The following is a 20215-nucleotide window of genomic DNA, read 5'->3' on the forward strand; positions in this document are numbered from 1 at the left end:
TTGATTCTTTGTATAGTTCTATTTGTTTTTACTTGATTAATTTCAGCCTTGGGTTTGATTATTTCCTGCTGTCTCTTCTCTTGGATGTATCTGCTTCTTTCTGTTTTAGAGCTTTCAGATGTGCTTATAATTTGCTTGTGTATGCTCTGTCTACTTTCTTTTTGGAGGCACTCAGAGCTATCATTGCTTTTAGTGTGTCCCATAGGTTTGGTTATGTTGTGCCTTCATTATCATTAAATTCTAAAAAGTCTTTGATTTCTTCCTTTATTTCTTCCTTGACTAAGTTATAATTGAGTAGAATGTTGTTCATCTTCCACGTGTATGTGTGTTTCCTGTTGTTTTTGTTGTTATTGAAGACCAGCCTTAGTCCATTGTGATCCTACAGGATTCATGATATTATTTCTATCATCTTGTGTCTGTTGAGGCCTGTTTTGAGGCTGATTATATTATATGGTCAATTTTGGAGAGGGTACCATGAGGTGCTGAGAAGAAGGTATATTTTTTGTTTTAGGATAAAATGTTCTATAGATATCTGTTAAATCCATATGGTTCATAGTTTCCCTGTGTCTCTGTTTAGTTTCTGTGTCCATGATCTGTCCATTGATGAATGTGGAGTGTTGAAGTCACTCACTATTATTGTGTGAGGTACAATATATGGCTTGAAATTTAATAAAGTTTTTTTTTTATGAATGTGGGTGCCCTTGCATTTGGAGCATAATCAGAATTGAGAGTTCATCTTGGTGGATTTTTCCTTTGAATGGAAAAATCAATCACCAGTATGAAGTGTTCTGCCTTATCTTTTTTGATAACTTTGGTTGAAAGTCAATTTATTCGATATTATAATGGCTTCTCCAGCTTATTTCTTGAAATCATTTGACGGAAAAAATTTTCCCAGCATTTTTACTCTGAGAAGTGCATGTCTTTGCCACTGAGGTGATTTCTGTATGAAGCAAAATACTGGGTCCTGTTTATGTATCCAGTCTGTTAGTCTATGTCTTTTTATTGGAGAATTGAGTCCATTCATGTTGAGACTTATTAGGAACCAGTGCTTGTTGCTTCTTGTTATTTTTTTGTTAGAGTTGGAATTATGTTTGTGTTTCTCTTCTATTGGGTTTGTTGCAAAGAAATTACTTTCCTGCTTTTTCTAGGGTGTAGTTTCACTCCTTGTATTGAGATTTTCCATGTATTATTCTTTGTAGGGCTATATTTGCGGAAAGACATTGTTTAAATTTGGTTTTGTCATAGAATTTCTTGGTTTCTCCATCTATGTTAATTTATAGTTTTCCTGGATATAATAGCCTCTGCTGGCATTTGTGTTCCTTTAGGGTCTGTATAACATCTGTCCAGGATACTCTAGCTTTCATAGTCTCTGTTGAGAAGTCTGCCTTTAAATGTTACTTGACCTTTTTCTTTTACTGCCTTTAATATTCTTTGTTTAGTGCATTTGATGTTTTGACTATTATGTGATGAGAGGAATTTCTTTCTTGTCCAATCTATTTGGAATTCTGGAGGCTTCTTGTATGTTTATGGGCATCTCTTTCTTTAGCTTACACTGGGACACCAAGCCTTCACAGGACCAAGGACTGCTCCTCCCATCGATTCCTGACAGCGCCATCATCATCTGTTACATATGTGGCTTTGTGTGTACTGTTTGGTTGATGGTTTAGTCCCTGGGAGCTTCAGGGTGCCTAGTTGATATTGTTCTTCCTGTAGAGTTGCAAACCCCTTTAGCTTCTTCATTCTTTCTCTAACTCCTCCATTGGAGAACCCATGCTCTGTCCAGTGGTTGGTGGTGATCATCTGCCACTGTATTTGTCAGGGTCTGGCAGAGCCTTTCAGGAGACAGCTGTATCAGGTTCCTGTCAGCAGCTGCACACTTTGTCTCTGGATTTCTTTTAGGCAGGAACAATTCTAGGTTAAAATTTTGAGAAGGGTGGGTGGTCTTATCCCCAACCAGGGGCCTTGCTTAATCTCTGGATATATTCTTTATAGATTCTTCCTCTCCTTTGTTGGGCATTTCAGCTAATTTCATCTCTGTTAGATTCTGGGAGCCTCTTCCTTTTCTGGCATCTGGGTCTTTCTGGTGGCTACCCCCATTTCCCCACCCTCCATTGTTAAACGCCTCTGTTCAAATTTCTGACTCTCTCTTTGTCCTCTCATATCTGATCCTGCCCCCTTTTTATTTTTTGATAATTAATTCCAAATTTTGTTTTTCTGGGTTAAAATTTTGAATATTGGGGTTTTTTTGAACTTGATAACTGTCCTAGTTACTGTCACTATTGCTGTGAAGAAACACCACAACTAAAAGCAAGTTGGGGAGGAATGGGTTTGTTGGCTTACACTTGTTTGCTCCAAAACTCCAAAGGTTTCTTCAGTGATTCATATGTGCAGGCCTTCCAAAGGCGTCAAACAGCATCCCTGTCTGCCACTAACACCAGAAGTCCCATCTGGTCAGCTGCCAATATGTCCAAGTGGTAAAACAGCTTGCACAGCAGTTTGGAGAGACATCCCCTATTTCAAGCTGCACTGAAACCTAGCAGCTTTCCTAGTCACTATGTATAAGGGTTAGAGTAAGGCAAGTGTAAAATGTGCTATGCGCAGTATCTACATAGGCTTATTTCTTCTTTGGTAGTGGGAGAAATCAGGTTCAATTATTTATAGTTCTCCTTGGAAAGAATATCTCTGCACAGCCCACACCATGGACTCCTAAGAATTTTACTGAATTAGAAGGCCCTTGAATTTTGGTTGAATTTATTTACCATCCTCTGATGCTTATAGGTGTTACCAGAAGTCCAAACTAGTTCTTTCCTCCTGCACACTTGGGACAATAAGCATAACTCATCAGTATTGAGAACCAATGTAATATTTTGTGGGACAAATATAATCAAGGTTGCCTCTAACTAAGCTATGAGTCAGAGCTGGAGAGTTGATATATCCTTGAAGTAAAACTGCAAAGCTATCTTGATGGCCTCGGCAACTGAAAGAGAATTGCTTCTGGTGGCCCTTATGAATAGGCACCGAGGAAACAGCATTTGCTAGATCAATAGCTGCCTGTCCTCTACCAGGAGATGTGTTAATCTGTTCAGATAAAGACACCACATCTGGTACAATTACTGCAATTGGAGATACGACTTGAATGAGTATTCCATAGTCAACTATTATTCCACATAATCTGTCTTCTGTAATGGCCATATTGGAAAAGTAAAGGGGGTTGTGGTGAGAACCACAATCTTTGTATCTTTCAAATCCTTTAATGGTGGCATTAATGGCTTCAATTCTGTCGGGGATATGTTACTTGCTTTTTTTTTTTTTAAACATTTTTGTTTTTCATGAATTTCACATCATGCACCCCAATCCCACTCATCTCCCCCTCCCCTTGTATCCATGCTCCTCCTTTGCAGCTCCTGTCATTAAGAGGAAAATCTCATTGTGGAAGGTGTAATGTGCCACAGTATATACTTTTGTCCATACTTCTTTGCTTACAAATGTTTATTGCAGTGATTGGTATTAGGTCCTCTGGCTTCTGCCTCATTATCAATACTGGACCTCACTGGGACACTTCTCAGATATCCTGTTGTCAGGGAAGTTCTGTAGTTTTGGATCTGTAAGACTGGCTTCTTCCTGTACTCTCAAAGATCATCTATGGAACGATCCAATTTAAAGCCCTGGATCTGGACCTGACAGGTAACTGAACTTGTCAACCTACCTATTCTCCTGCTCTCAGGCCCTCCTGGTCAATTTACCCACAGCCTGCATCACCAGGGCCAGCTTTACCCTGCTGCCTAGATGAGATGCAGAGCCTACTCTCTAGTGTGTTGCAGCTTGTGAAGGACATAGCCAGTTCTCCCACTCTTTTGATCTCAGGCAGCTCTCCTGCCTGCTACAGTTGGAGAGAGATTAGAGAGGGGAGGAGAGCATCTTCCGCCAAGACCAATTTTCCTATACCATACCTTGGAGACTGGCTCACCTGCAACTCTCAATATGCAAGAACTTCTCTCCCCATTACTGCAGCTAGCTGGGGGCAGTATCAGTGTTCCTACTTTCATGCCTCCAGGGCCAGCTCTCCCACTAGGCCCAGGTAAGGGTTGAGGCCAGTTCTGCACAGTCTTTAGACATCAACATTTCCCCGGTGTCAGCCCAGAACAGGGATGTCTGCCTGACCTTTGGTGGTAACAGCTCCCTGTTACTGCAGGACTGGGAACTCAGATGTGGTCCTGATGGCAGCACAGGCCAGGATCCCACCATGGTCCCTTGTGGCATTACCCGCTGCTCACATCAGGCTGTTCCTCACTACCCTTGAGTCTCTAATTCTGACTGTCTTTACTGTGCCACATCTTTCTGCTTCTCTTTCTCTTCCATTTCACCGCCACTTTCTCCTCTCAGTGGCACCCAGAGTCTTTGTCTGGGGTCACCCAAGGAGTGGTCTCAGGAGTGCTATGCCTTGCTCATGCATTATGTTGCCAGGCAGGGCTCATCTTTGGGAATAGCCATTGCTCCCCCAGCTCCCACTTGCCAGGCCAGCGAGGTGCCAGACTGGTGTTCAACCTGAACCCCACAGCGCCAGTCTGGTGATCATTAAGGTTCACTTCTCACCTGGACAGCTCAAGTAACCCTTTGTAAGGGTTGTCTGTTTAAGACCTATTTCTCCCAAAGTCCCAGTCGCAGGCAGGGTTCTTTCAGTTTCTCCATCCTGGGAGCCTGGGGCCCCAGGATGACTTAGGGACATCTCAGGCGAGCTCACTACCTGGAACCTCTGGTGCCAGACTCGTGGTTTGTCTCAGGTTCCCCTTTTCAGGGACCTTTAGGCTGTTAATCATTTAGATGTTCTTTGGTTGGAACACCGAGCATAGACTCAGCCTCTCCTCTCTGCCACCTACTGACACGCATGTGACACAGCAGCCACAGCTGCAATGTCTCTCCGGCAGAAGTGAAAGTGTTTTTGTCTCACTGTTTTCTTTGGCCCAAGCAGCTCTAAAGGCTTCCAGTTAGCTTTGCCAACTATAATTGCCCTGATTGCACAGATCAGTTGGTGAGAATTATACGAACTTCTAAATACGTCTATTTCAATTGTGCATCCTGGGTATGTGGAAATGACCGTGGGATGAGTTTGAGGACCCCGTGGACTTACTGAGCCAGACTTCAACCAAAACTGCATTAATCACCTGACCTCCACAAGATCCCACTTTAACTGAAGGGTCACAGTATTTCTTGGGATCCCAGAAATCAGCATCAATTCAGAACCGGTATCCAATAGACCCCCAGAAAGTCTGATTATTTCCTTTCCTCAGTATATAGTTACCCTTGTAAAAAAGGCTATGTGTCCTTCCGGGGAAGGACTGAGGAAAGGCTACCAGTAAAGCTCTTAGGTATTTTCTCAAGGGCTTTCCTCAGGAGCACCTGGTCATTCAGGGAGTTCTAGGTCTGCAAACTAGCTCCAGTTTAGGGATTGGTTCACAGGCTGAGAGTCCCTTTTGCCATAGTGTCTGTATCCTTCCATTTCTTTGAGGGTCTTTCTACTTATACAGATCAAACAAAGCTGCAGCAGGCTTCTTATCTATTTCATGCCTGAATCCTCCATGATCCGTTAGCAGTACAAAAGGTCTGTACAAGTCACGCCAGGATAAATGGTACTTTGTTTCTGCTGCCCATTACAAGTTAGACCATTATAGACATTGCTTTGTTAGTGCTGCACATCGCAATAACTATGGCCATCTTGCCTTTAATACATGCTGCCACCTGACCCCTGCTCACTTAAGGCTCACCAAACTCATTTACATGAATTCATCCGACTGGGCAGCAGCATCTCCAAAACTCAGGCCCAGCCCAAGGAAAGGGGCAAGCACAAAACTCTTCAAATGCGCTAGTATCCCTCTCACCATTTTGTAGAACCTTCTAGCATCTTGTAGGATTAGTGAAGGAGCAAGTCTCTGGGCCTTTCCATTGTGGAGGAATAGGTTATACACAGCACAGTTACTCTAGCATTGCCATTTCTCTGAGCCTTAAATCTCTTCATCAATACTAAGCCTAGATACCAGGCATCGCTAATTCCTGTTCAGTAAGTCAGCTTTTGATAAACGCTTCTGCCTACCATTAAAAAAAACCCTTTTAACGCTTTAAAAACATCAGTGTGAGGTTTCATATCAAACTTCCAATGTCCACTCAGTTGGTCCATATCAGTAAACTCAGCCCGATCCAATTTTATGTTCTCTCCACCATGTCCCACATCCTTTTTATTTTTTTTGAAGATTGGTAGTATTTTTTATTTTATTTTATTTTATTTTATTTTATTTTATTTTATTTTATTTCATTTATTTTCATCTTTATTAACTTGGGTATTTCTTATTTACATTTCGAGTGTTATTCCCTTTCCAGGTTTCCTGGCCAACATCCCCCTCCCCCCTCCCCTTCCTTATGAGTGTTCCCCTCCCCATCCTCCCCCATTGCCCCCCTCCCCCCAACAATCACGTTCACTGGGGGTTCAGTCTTAGCAGGACCAAGGGCTTCCCCTTCCACTGGTGCTCTTACTAGGCTATTCATTGCTACCTATGAGGTCAGAGTCCAGGGTCAGTCCATGTATAGTCTTTAGGTAGTGGCTTAGTCCCTGGAAGTCCCACATCCTTAAAGTCCATTCATACTCTTATTTCCAGACGTCTGCTTAAATGAATTATCAAGCTCATTAAGTACATTTGCAAATTAGTACACCTCATCCTGGACTACACTTTCTATGTCTCCTCTAGGAACCTACTTAGCCTTACAAGTCTAGAGGTCTTGAGATATATTAGCATCGTCTCGCCTGACATCTCCTTCACAGAAATTCATTGCTGGGTTAGCATGCAAGGGAGATTAATTTCATCAGTCAAAGGTGGAAAAGGCAATGCTTCAGGTTTGGGGACTGTCAAGTCGATCTTCTGCTGAGGGTGAAGAGACTATCCCCTCAGGTGAGATAAACTCTTGAGAATCTGAGGATTCAAAAGTCTTAGCTTCAATAGGATTTTCTCACACATCCTCTGCCCAAGTTATAGTAGTCCATTCTTTACCAATAAATGTCCCTTAACCGCTCACACCCTCTGAGGCTGGGACTTGAATAATTTTCACTGTAATTCAGCTAATTTTATAATGAGTGCTTCAGTTCGTTTTCCCACAACTTTAGCTCTGTACCTGCTGGAGAGAAAATTCTCTTCTAGGGCACACTTAGAAACTGTTAGATTATTTATGTACATCTGGAGCCACTCAATTTTATCACTGAGTTTATTGCTTACTTTTCTTCTCCATATCCTGAGATGCTATTAGTTGGTTAATTTTTATCATGGAGATCATTCTCTTCCTTTGTCAATTTATCCAAGATATTAGAAACAGCCCACTACCTTGTCAATTTTCTTATTTTTTCACAAATTGTTAAAACTTTTATATACAGAGTCACCAAATTGTTTGCCTTTCATCAAAATAATCAAATGCATTCATTTTCCTAAGTTTGAAAATAGTTTTCACCACTGGCTTTCAGTGTTTTCTGAGACTCAAGGAGGGGCTTTAGTATGTCTAGAGGTTTCAGTTACTGTGTTGGCAAATTGAAAAGCCTATTGCAGCCACTCAAAAATTCCATCCTTATATTTCTGTTGCTTTAGAACCATGTCTGGTTAAAAAAATTCTGTATTAGCCAGGATTCTCTATAGTAACACAGCTTATGGAGTGAATCGATACACAGAAGGAAAGGGGGTTAATAAGGATGATTTACAGACTGGTTCAGCTAACCCATAATACCTATCTACCAATGGAAGGTCCAAGAATACTGTAGTTGTTCAGTCCATGAGGCTGGATGTCTCATCTGGTCTTTAGTATATTTCTCTCATTCAAATCAATGGAAAACTATCACAATCTAATTTAGGTAGGATAGCAAAGGGCAGAGGCCCTTCAGGAATCATGGTATGGGTCACTCTTCCAGGAAAAGAACCAAGACTTTCAGAGGTGCTTATTGAAGGAGGTGGAAACACAGAATGCATAGTAGAGAAAGGTAGTTATAAATAGCTAAGGCCATGTGAGCAGTTGCAGAAATAAACATTATAATTCATGTGTTTCTCTCATGCTGTCAGGATGTATTTGTATAGATATTTGTGTTTTCTTTCCTTAATTTTGTTATCTGTAATATAACTTCAATAAAGAGAGTATGTGTTATAATATTTGTTTGAGATACTAAGATAATATCCCTCAAGGAACATTGCCCTCTATTCTAAAATATATAATATATTTCTTGTTGAATGAGGGATAGTTATAGCATGTTAGGCATAGGTATGACCTGGTTAGACATATAATATGTTTGTATGTGGGATAGTTATAATACTTTTGGCATAATTATGACCTGCCTATTGTTTTCATTTGAAAATTAAGCAAGACATAAGAAGATACGCATGTCAAGTTGACAAGAGGTGAAATTGTAATGGCTATTCCTACTTGGAATAGCATCTGGACTTGACCGCATCTAGAATTAACTAAAACCCAAATGTATGGCTATCCCTGTGAGCTTTTTATTTAAAAACGTTAAACCTTTATTAATATATAAATTCTGTACCAATATAAGAAAATATAACTTCAATTTTGCAGCAAAATATAAAGATTTCTACAAATGTAAGATTATGGCTATAAAATGGTTTAAGAGTAAACTTAAAAACCCATCTCAATTTGTCTAATTTCTAAGATATTGCTATATCCCCTTTTTTCCTTTTCAACTCCCTTCTTTTCTTAAATTGTTTTTTATTTACATTTCTAGTGTTATTACCTTTCCCAGTTTCCCTGACATAAGCCCCCTATCCCATCTGCCTCCCCTTCTTCTATAAGGGTGTTCCCCTCCCCAACTACCCACTCTTCCCATCCCCTGACATGCCCCTACAATGGGGAGGCTGTCCAGCTTTGGCAGGACCAAGGGCTTCTCCTTCCATTGATGCCCAACAAGGCCATCCTCTGCTAAATATGCAGCTGGAGCTGTGAGTCTGTCTATGTACACTCTTTGGGTAGTAGTTTAGTCTCTGGAAGTTCTGGTTGGTTGGCATTGTTGTTCTTATGGGATTGGAAGCCCCTTCAGCTCCTCCAATCCTTTCTCTAATTCCTCCAACGAGGATCCTGTTCTTAGTTCATGGAAGTTCATGGTATGGGCCATTTTTCCTGCAAGAGTGACCCATACCATGATTCCTGAAGAGCCTCTACCCTTTGCTATCCTACCTAAATTAGGTTGTGATAGTTTTCCATTGATTTGAATGAGAGAAATATACTAAAGACCAGATGAGACATCCAGCCTCATGGACTGAACAACTAAAGGATTCTTGGACCTTCCAAGAATGATTTGCTGCTAGCATTCACCTCTGTATTTGACATGCTCTGGCTGTGTCTCTCAGGAGACAGCTATATCAGGCTCCTGTCAGCCTGAACTTCTTAACTTCATCAATCTTACCTAGTTTTGGTGACTGTATATATAACAGCTGTATACCCACATGGGGCAGGCTCTCAATGGCCTTTCCTTCCATCTCTGCGCCAAACTTTGTCTCTATATCCCCTCCTATAGATAGTTTTGTTCTGCCTTTTATTTATTTATTTATTTATTTATTTATTTATTTATTTATTTATTTATTTATTTATTATGTATTTAATTAGATATATTTCTTTACTTACATTTCAAACGCATTTCCCCTTCCTGGTTTCCTGTCCGTAAGCCCCCATTTCTCCCCTCCCCCTTTCCCATATAGGTATTCTCCCTATACAACTCCCGTATTGCCCCCCCAATATTCCCCTACACTGGGGGTTCAACCTTGGCAGGACCTGGTGCCCCAACATGACTATTCTCTGCTACATACGCAGTTGGAGCCCTGGGTCAGTCCATGTATAATATTTCGGTAGTGGTTTAGTCTCTAGAAGCTCTGGTTGGTTGTCATTGTTGCTTTTATGGGATTGCAAGCTCCTTCACCTCTTTCAATACTTCCTCTGATTCCCCCCAAGGGGGTCCTATTCTCAGTTCGGTAGTTTGCTGCTAGCATTGACCTCTGTATTAGACATGCTCTGGATGTGTCTCTCAGGAGAGATTTATATTCGGTCCCTTTCAGCATGCATATTCTAGTTTCATCAATCTTACCTTGTTTTGGAGAATATATATATGGGCCACATGTGGGACAGGCTCTGAATGGCCATTCCTTGAGTTGCTGCTCTAAACTTTGCTTCCATATCACCTCCTATGGATATTTTTCCCCCTTCTAAGAAGGAGTGGGAGCATCCACATTTTGGTCATCTTGTTCTTGAGCTTCCTGTAGTCTGTGGATTGAAACTTGGATAATTCGAGGTTTTAGGTTAATATCCACTTATCAGTGAGTGCATACCAAGTATGTTTTTCTGTGATTGTGTAACCTCACTCAGGATGATATTTTCTAGTTTGTTCCATTTGCCTATGAATTTCATGAAGTCATTGTTTTTGATAGCTGAGTAGTACTCCATTGTGTAGCTGTACCACATTTTTTAAATCCATTCCTCTATTGAAGGGCATCTGGGTTCTTTCCAGCTTCTGGCTATTATAAATAAGGCTGCTATGAACATAGTGGAGCATGTGTGTTTGTTGTTCGTTGGAGCATCCTTTGGATATATGCCCAAGAGAGGTATAGCTGGGTCCTTAGGTAGTGGAATGTCCAATTTTCTGAGGAACCTCCAGACTGATTTCCAGAGTGGTTGTACCAGCTTGCCATCCCACCAACAATGGAGGAGTGTTCCTTTTTCTCCACATCCTCGCCAGCATCTGCTGTTACCTGAGTTTTTGATCTTAGCCATCCTGACTGGTGTGAGGTGGAATCTCAGGGTTGTTTTGATTTGCATTTCCCTGATAACTAAGGATGAACATTTCTTTAGGTGCTTTTTGGCCATTCAATAACCCTCAGCTGCAACCAGAGCTTCCAGGGACTAAGCCACTACCTAAAGACTATGCATGGACTGACCCTGGACTCTGACCTCATAGGTAGCAATGAATAGCCTAGTAAGAGCACCAGTGGAAGGGGAAGCCCTGGGTCCTGCTAAGACTGAACCCCCAGTGAACTAGACTGTTGGGGGGAGGGCGGCAATGGGGGGAGGGTTGGGAGGGGAACACCCATAAGGAAGGGGAGGGGGATGGGGATGGCTGCCTGGAAACCAAAGAATTATTATTAAGTATTAAATAAATTAAAAAAAACTGAAAAAATAATCCTCAGCTGAGAATGTTTTGTTTATCTTTGTACCCATTTTTTAAATAGAATTATTTGTCTCCCTGCAGTCTAACTTCATGAGTTCTTTGTGTATTTTGGATATTAGCCTTCTATCAGACATAGGATTGGTAAAGATCTTTTCCCAATCTGTTGCTTGCAGTTTTGTCCTAATGCCGTTTTGTCCTTTGCTTTACAAAAGCTTTGCAGTTTTGAGGTCCCATATGTCAATTCTTGATCTTAGAGCATTGAGCCATTGGTGTTTTGTTCAGGAAAATTTCCCCAGTGCCCATGTGTTTGAGACTCTTCCCCACTTTTTCTTCTTTTTTTCAGAGCTGGGGACTGCACTTTTTCTTCTATTAGTTTGAGTGTATCTGGTTTGATGTGGAGGTCCTTGATCCACTTGGACTTGAGCTTTGTACATGGTGATAAGAATGGATCGATTTGCATTCTTCTACATGCTGACCCCAAGTTGAACCAGCACCATTTTTTGAAAATGCTATCTTTCTTCCATTGGATGGTTTTAGCTCCTTTGTTAAAGATCAAGTGACCATAGGTGTGTGGGTTCATTTCTGGGTCTTCAATTCTGTGCCACTGATCTATCTGCCTGTCTCTGTACCAATAGCATACATAGAGTTTTTATGACTATTGCTCTGTAATACTGCTTGAAGTCAGGGATCATGATTCTCCCAGAAGTTCTTTTATTGTTGAGTATAGTTTTTGCTATCCCGTTTTTTTTTTTATTCCAAATGAATTTGCAAATTGCTCTTTCTATCCTTATAAAGAATTGAGTAGGAATTTTGAAGGGGATTGCATTGAATCTATAGATTGTTTTTTTTGGCAAAATGACCATCTTTACTATATTAATCCTGCCAATCCATGAGCATGGAAAATCTTTCCATTTTCTAAGATCTTCCTCAATTTCCTTCTTCAGAGACTTGAAACTCTTGTCATACACATCTTTCACCTGCTTGGTTAAATTCACACCAAGATATTTTATATTATTTGGAATTATTGTGAAGGGTGTCATTTCCTTAATTTCTTTCTCAGCATGTTTATCCTTTGAGTAGAGGAAGGCTATTGATTTGTTTGAGTTAATTTTATACCCAGCTACTTTGCTGAAGGTGTTTATCAGGTTTAGTATTCTCTGGTGGAACTTTTGGGGTCGCTTAAGTACACTATCATATCATTTGCAAATAGTGATATTTTGATTCCTTCCCTTCCAGTTTGTATCCCTTTGATCTCCTTTTGCTGTCTGATTGCTCTGGCTAGGACTTTGAGTACTATATAGAATAAGTAGGGAGAGAGTGGGCAGCCTTGTCTAGTCCCTGATTTTAGTGGGATTGCTTTAAGTTTCTACCCATTTAGTTTGATGTTAGCTACTGGTTTGCTGTATATTGCTTTTACTATGTTTAGGAATGGGCCTTGTATTCCTGATCTTTCCAGGACTTTTATCATGAAGGGATGTTGAATTTTGTCAAATGCTTTCTCAGCATCTAATGAAATGACCATGTGATCTTTATCTTTGAGTTTGTTTATATAGTGGATTACATTGATGGATTTTCATATATTAAACCATCCCTGCATGCGTAGTATGAAGCCTACTTGATCATGATGGATGATCATTTTGATGTGTTCTTGGGTTCGGTTTGCAAGAATTTTATTGAGTATTTTTGCGTCAATATTCATTGGTCTGAATGAAATTGGTCTGAAGTTCTCTTTCTTCTTTGGGTCTTTGTGTGGTTTAGGTCTAAGAGTAATTGTGGCATCATAGAAGGAATTTGGTAGTGCTCCATCTGTTTCTATTTTGTGGAATAGTTTGGACACTATTGGTATGAGGTCTTCTATGAAGGCCTAATAGAATTCTGCATTGAACCCATCTGAACCTGGGCTGTTTTTGGTTGGGAGACTTTTAATAACTGCTTCTATTTCTTTAGGCGTTATGGGGTTGTTTAGATGGTTTATTTGTTCCTGTTTTAACTTTGGTACCTGGTCTCTGTCTAGGAAATTGTCCATTTCCTGCAGATTTTCCAGTTTTGTTGAATATAGGTGTTTGTAGTAGGATCTGATGATTTTTTAAATTTCTTCAGATTGTGTTGTTATGTCTCCCTTTTCATTTCTGATTTTGTTAATTTAGATACATTCTCTGTGACCTTTGGTTAGTCTGGCTAAGGGTTTATCTATCTTGTTGATTTTCTCAAAGAACCAGCTCCTGGTTTTGTTGATTCTTTGTATAGTCGTTTTCATTTCTACTTGTTTGATTTCAGCTATGAGTTTGATTATTTCCTGCCTTCTACTCCTCTTGAGGTTATTTATTTCTCTTTGTTGTAGAGCTTTTATGTGTGCTGTCAAGCTGCTGACATATGCTCTCTTCTGTTTCTTTTTGCAGGAACTCAGAGCTGTGAGTTTTACTCTTAGTACCACTTTCATTGTGTCCCATAAGTTTGGGAATGTTCTACTTTCATTTTCATTAAATTCTAAGAAGTCTTTAATTTCTTCCTTTATTTCTTCCTTGACCAAGTTGTCATTGAGTAGAGCATTGTCCAATTTCCATGTATATGTGGGCTTTCTGTCATTATTGTTGTTATTGAAGACCAGTCTTAGTGTGTGGTGATCTGATAGGGTGCAGTGGATTATTTCTAACTCCCTGTATCTGTTGAGGCATGTTTTGTGACCCATTATACGGTCAATTTTGGAGAAGGTTCCATGAGGTGTTGAGAAGCAGGTATATATTTTTGTTTTAGGATGGAATGTTCTATAAATATCTGTTAAATCCATTTGGTTCATAACTTCTGTTTGTTTCTCTACATCTCTGTTTAATTTCTGTTTCCATGATCTATCCAGTGATGAGAGTGGGGTGTTGACATCCCCTACTATTATTGTGTGAGGTGCAATATGTGCTTTGAGTTTTAGTAAGGTTTCTTTTATTAATGTAGGTGCTCTTGCATTTGGAGCATAGATATTTAGGATTGAGAGTTCATCTTGGATGCATTTTTTTCCTTTGATGAATAAGAAGTATTCTTCTTATCTTTTTTAATGACTCTTGGTTGAAAATCAATTTTATTTGATATTAGAATGGCAACTCCAGGTTGTTTCTTTGGGCCCTTTGCTTGGAAAGTTGTTTTCCAGCCATATACTCTGAGGTAGTGTCTGTCTTTGTCTCTGAGGTGTGTTTTCTGTATGCAGCAAAATGCTGGTTCCTCTTTATGTATCCAGTCTGTTAGTCTATGTCTTTTTATTGGGGAATCGAGTCCGTTGTTTTTGAGAGATATTATAAAATAGTGATTGTCACTTCCTGTTATTATCATTGCTAGAGGCAGAATTATGTTTGTTTGACTCTCTTTTGGTTTCATTGCAAGGAAATTATATTCTTGCTTTCTGTACGGTGTAGTTTCTCTCCTTATGTTGGAGTTTTCCATCTATTATCTGTTGTAGGGCTGGATTTATAGAAAGATATTGTGTAAATTTGGTTTTGTCATGGAATAGCTTGGTTTCTCCATTTATGTTAACTGAAAGTTTTGCTGGATATAGTAACTTGGACTGGCATTTGTGTTCTTTTAGAATCTATATGACATCTGCCCAGGATCTTTTGACTTTCATAATCCCTGATGAGAAGTCTGGTGTCATTTTTATAGGTCTGCCTTCATATGTCACTTGGTTTGTGTGTGTGTGTGTGTGTGTGTGTGTGTCTCTCTCTCTCTCTCTCTCTCTCTGTGTGTGTGTGTGTGTGTGTGTGTGTGTTTGTGTGTGTGATTTGTCTGAGGTTGCTGGCCACCAGAGATTAGAAGAGAGAGTTGGTTGTTTTTGAACTGAAGTTCACAGAAAGTTGTGAGTTGTCCCATGTGGGTGCTGGAAACAGAACTTAGGACCTCAAGAAAGCAGTTCTTAACTTTAGAGCCATTTCTCCATTCTTAATTCTTTTCAGAAACAAAATGAAGGAACAGAGTGATAATACAGTATGAGATATGACCTATATATTGTCTTTTAAGTACTTGTAGATTACAGTACAGTTAAAGAAAGTAAAATACTAAAGTTAACTCTTTTGATCATTTAACTTTCCCTTAGGAAAAGGGGACATATTTTGATTACAGAACTTAGAATTTTATTTGTAACTTTAAAAATATTTGTATTAATATAGAGTTGCAAAATCAATGAAATTTTAATTATGCATTCTTGAGTTCTATTTTTTAAAAATTGAGATCCTTGCACAATGCTTTATATTATATGATTCTGAAATATTTTCTAGCATTGTAAACAAAATGTTACTTGTTGCTATACAATGAAAAGTCAAATCCAAATTTCCTTTGGTATTATTTATTTGCTATTGCTTTTCTATAATGTCATGATGAAGACAATTTGCAGAAAGAATGGATTAAAAGTTTGTCATGTCAGGGGGCATGACAGCAGGAATACACAATAGCTGGAATAGGAAGCTGAGAGCTTACATTCACAATCACAGGCACAATCTAGACAGTGTTGGAAGTAGGGTAAAGCTATATACTCTCAGGGCCTGCCTCCACAGCCATATGTCTTCCAGCAATGCTACATTTTAATACACTGTCCTAAATGGTGATACCAACTGGAAACCAAGCGTATAAATACCTGAGCTTACAGGGAACATTTCTTATTCAAATCACTATACCTTCCTGAACTCTACCAGTATTAGTTTTGGTTAGTTTTATAGCATGTAAATGTCTAGGATTATGCATGCAAATGTGTGTATGTAGATTTACCACAATTTGAACTGTATTGTTAATAATTTTTTAGAACACATACTTTCTGTTCATATATATATATATATATATATATATATATATATATAATTGCTCATTTCAGTACATATGGTAATGACCATATCATAGTCCAGTGTACCATTATTATTTCTTGAAAATGTTTTCTGTCTGAGAATTTTGCACAGTGTATGTGAGAGAATGGAACTGCAGATAATTTTATTTTCTTTTTCCTTTCTTTTAACCTTAATGACCTACTTTTGGATGAGGGAAGAATAGTTGGATTTTAGGCTGGCCCTGTTGTCTTGTGTTGTCCAGAATGCCACAGGAAATTATGTGAAAGTCTCTACAAAACTAGATATAGTTCTCTCTGTTTTATTCAAGGTAAACAGTCATAACAATACTAACAGAGAAGGGAGCAGAAGAACTCTAGGGAGATTCTATTCACTCTAAATGCTCTATTTTTTTATTTCACCATCCCATCCCATTTCATCCTCAGGATGTGGGAAGAAGAAGAAGCTGTGACTGTTCTCATAATGAGAATACTGAGGCTGGAGTACAGTAAGTGGCTTAGTCAATATAACAGACAATACTAATTAGCCAGGAATTAAATCATATTTATTTCTCCTATGCTTTCTTAGCTTTATTTATTTATTATTTTTGAGACAGGATTTCAGATATCTCAGTTTTGCCTGCAACTCACTATGCAGCTGAGGGTGGGTGACCTTGAAATTTTGTTTCTCTTGCCTTGATTTTCTGATAGCTTCCAAGCGTTGGATCACAGTCACACAGCACTGCATCCGATGTTTGCTTTAGGGGATCAGACTCAGAGTTTTATGCACTGAGGTAAGTACTCCATCAACTGAAATACATTTGCCAGCCCTATGATCTGTTTTAAAATTCCCCTGGTGACTGGCTATCCAAGTGTGACCAGTAAGTTCTGTGCTCAAGTTTCTTCTTGGCCAGAGCATTCACGTGTTCCCTCCTAAAAAGGCCAACTCACTCTGATTGGCTCGTATCTATAAGCTGCTCCTTATAGGAACCTCTTGATGCCTATACCTAGGGCTGTGTGCAGGGTCAAGTTGTCCTCACTGTGTCTTCATTGAAAGATGCCGGCTTTCTCGCCCAGGGCCGTAGGGCCTTGCTCATTTAGAATTGGAGGCCTATTTGAGCTATTGTCAGGCAGAAGGAAAACGTTGTCCTGAAATACGATAAAAATGAATGAATGTTGTGAAAGTGAGTTAGGCAAAGGCTCCTTGCATTCCACTGTGTCTTGTTTGTATGTTCAGCAGACGAAGTAGGGAAGTGACAGAACATGAAACTGAATTTTTGAGGTGCCCATAGAACGAAGGCAACGTGCTCGCTGTGATCTAAAAATGTGCTGTGCTCTTTTTCATTCCACCAGAGGTATTTTATCAGGTGTAATCAACAGTTCAGCCCTTTCTGCTGGAAATGACTGACTCTAATGTGGTTAAATTGATCTTTCTTTACATCGCTTCCTGCAAATTTATCTTATCCATCTATCGCAAGGTCATAGAAGGTTAATTTTTTAAGGTTCATTCTATGAGTCAACGTGGCGACAAATAAAATGAAACAAGAAGCCACCATTCAGGCTCTTAGGTTTACCAACATGAATTTCCTGCCCATCCACCACTCTTGAGGTGGTAGTGTGGTCATCCACACCCTTGCAAGGACACAATACTCCATTATGATTCCAAATCTAAACCAGTGTTTCATGCAGCCTGCCACAGTTGGATAGAGTCTTTTCTCTGTTAAGAGTAGTTATGCTGATTTCAAACCTCCTATGGAAGCTTCTTTGTGTAGTGAACAGCAGTGACTAAAATACTGGTAACTAGTCAAAGTATAGAGAATAAATATCTGTGGGTATTTACCTACAAATAGAATCTCATTGCATCTTTTCAAGGTTCAGTGGACATCTCAGTCATAGGGCTATCAGGATTTTAAAAGCCAGTAGCCTGGTAGGATTATAATGAAACCATGTTTTCTGACATTATGTGGCAACTGTAATGAGCTGTCAGCAATTGTGACATGTGCTATGAACTCATAGCAATTGTGGTTGCTTGCACAAGACATGAACAAGATTAAGCCAATCAACTAACTCTTATGGATATTGAACCCAACCCTAGTTGAGGAGCTAATTATGGTCGATAGCTTTTAGGGGCATAAGTCTGTTTGTAGCCTCTATTAGGTCAACCACAGACTTGGGTATACAGTCAGTGGCTTGTTTAAAATAAACAAAAGACATGAAATTGGAAAGTGGAACAGTGTTTTAGGGTTTCTATTGTTGTGAAGAGACACCATGACCCCAGCAGCTCTTAGAAAGGAAACATGTAATTGAAACTGGCTTACAGTTTCAGAGGTTTAATCGATTAATACCATTGTGGGAAACATAGCTGCACACTGGCAGACATGGTAGTGGAGAAGGGGCTGAGAGATCTACATTTGGATCAGCAGGCAGCAGGAAATGAACTGAGACACACTTCCTCCAACAAGGCCACATCAATTCCAATAAGGCCAAACCTCCTAATTCTGCTACCTCCTAAGAGGTTATGGGGGCCATTTTCTTTCTAATCACCACAGGGAGTAAATGTAGGTAGTGGACCTAGAAGTTAGGAGGAGGAGTAGGGTTGAATATGATTAAAACACATTGTATCCATGCACACGACTTCCAGAAGTATATCGTATTTTATTAAATAAGCTGAAAATCACAGAGATGGGCATTCTGAGTACGATTAGTGGCTTTTCTTGCTATCTCTCACCCACATTTCCAGTATAGATAAATTTAAAGGTACTTTGTTTCTTTAAAGGCATATAGAAATATATGAATGGGAATGAATTATTTCATTCAGCCAAATAACAAGAGATAAATTTGACTGAAACCTCTTTCCAAGTTCACACTCTTGATCACAGCAAGTCTTAGTACTGTCTACTGTGTATTCATCACTGATTTCATGTATGAAAACACGTAAACGAGGAGGGCGGATGGGGGACATGGTATATCTACACCCAAAGACAGTCAGTATTTGCCACTATTTCCTAGAGGCCATGCAAAGTGACTGATCTACACAACTTCTTTGAAGACCCTGTGAAGCGAGGCTCCCCATGCTGCAGTTTCCACTCCATCCATTACTTTGGGAAACATGCTTCCGAAGCTCAGCTGTGTAGCTAGTTAGAGCTGCCACGTTTACCAAAAACACACAGCCATGCTGTCAAGAACTTGGTGTTTTTGTAAATCAGTCAAGTTCTCAAAATACTTTGTAAGTGTCACAAACCCTCTGTGATGTGGGATGCTTTTTGTCTGCCACTAGGAATAGGGAACACATTTATTTGACTTGCTGAGTGACACAGAGACACAGTACCAGAGAATAAAGACACAGTTAAGCTTATCCACTCAATGGAAAGTGAGAACAAGAGGACAAGAAAGAGCCCTCAGATGGTGTTTTGCATAGGAAACAAAGGAGCTAAATACACTTTGTGCTTTTCCCTGGAGAAGGCCAGTAGAATGAGGTGTGGCTATAGGATGAAGAGAAAGAGCAGACATTGGATGCCCAAGTGGCAGTACAAGGAGTCTAGAGCTACTGAGGCTGGACATAGAAGTCATGAGCTAAGGCTGTGGAATAAGAAAGTCAGAAGCAGAGCTAGGAAGAGCAGAGGAGGAGGTATAATTAGGCTAGGAATCAACATGCATGAGTGGATATGAGGTCCAAAGTCCTGCAGACTACAATGTTTAACTACCATGGTGTATCTGCCAAAGCCTTGGATCCTCTTCCTGCCTCTTTTCAAAAGACTTTATCTACTACAAAAAAATGTTTCCTGACTCTCTTGGGGGTTTGATGGAATTTTAAAAAATATCCATAAACAATTGCACATTTATGTAATTAAGATGTCAATTTTAAGTATAGGTGGTGTATTTATATAGCCTCAAATGAGATCTCACAAAGCATTTATTCATAAGAATGGATAAATTTTTACTTGACAATTGGAGAATCCTGGTAGGTTCTGTTTTAGTCAGATGTCATTAATACCTTGAATAATGACAAGTGAAATTGGTGACCTGATGCTCTTACAAGTACATACCACCTCTATAAAATCTTTCCTGAACATTTATATTTAATCTACACATAAGTACCAAGGTCAAGCGCTCAAAGACGGACATCTTAAGCAAAACTTCCCAGTTCCTCAAGTTAAGGCAATGAAACAAAGACAGTAATAACCTGAAATCGGCTTATAGAATATGAAGACAAAATGCAATGTGAGACCCTA

General features: G+C 39.6%; 1 protein-coding gene and 1 non-coding gene across 2 annotated transcripts in view; one reads left to right on the plus strand and one right to left on the minus strand.

The window, feature by feature from the left end:
* Positions 1-20215, plus strand: part of Hyal5 (hyaluronoglucosaminidase 5) — a 71630-nt gene that overhangs the window by 40085 nt on the left and 11330 nt on the right. The window contains exon 4 of the mRNA XM_017592781.3: positions 16695-16777. Coding sequence (XP_017448270.1) covers positions 16695-16777 — 83 coding nt within the window. The remainder of the gene's footprint in view (positions 1-16694; positions 16778-20215) is intronic.
* On the minus strand, positions 4798-4926 carry LOC120102673 (small nucleolar RNA SNORA17). Its single transcript, XR_005504294.1, has one exon. It is a non-coding gene; the product is annotated as a small nucleolar RNA SNORA17 (small nucleolar RNA).

This window comes from Rattus norvegicus, chromosome 4 (genome assembly GCF_036323735.1).
Source record: "Rattus norvegicus strain BN/NHsdMcwi chromosome 4, GRCr8, whole genome shotgun sequence".
In the NCBI taxonomy this organism is placed as follows: domain Eukaryota; kingdom Metazoa; phylum Chordata; class Mammalia; order Rodentia; family Muridae; genus Rattus; species Rattus norvegicus.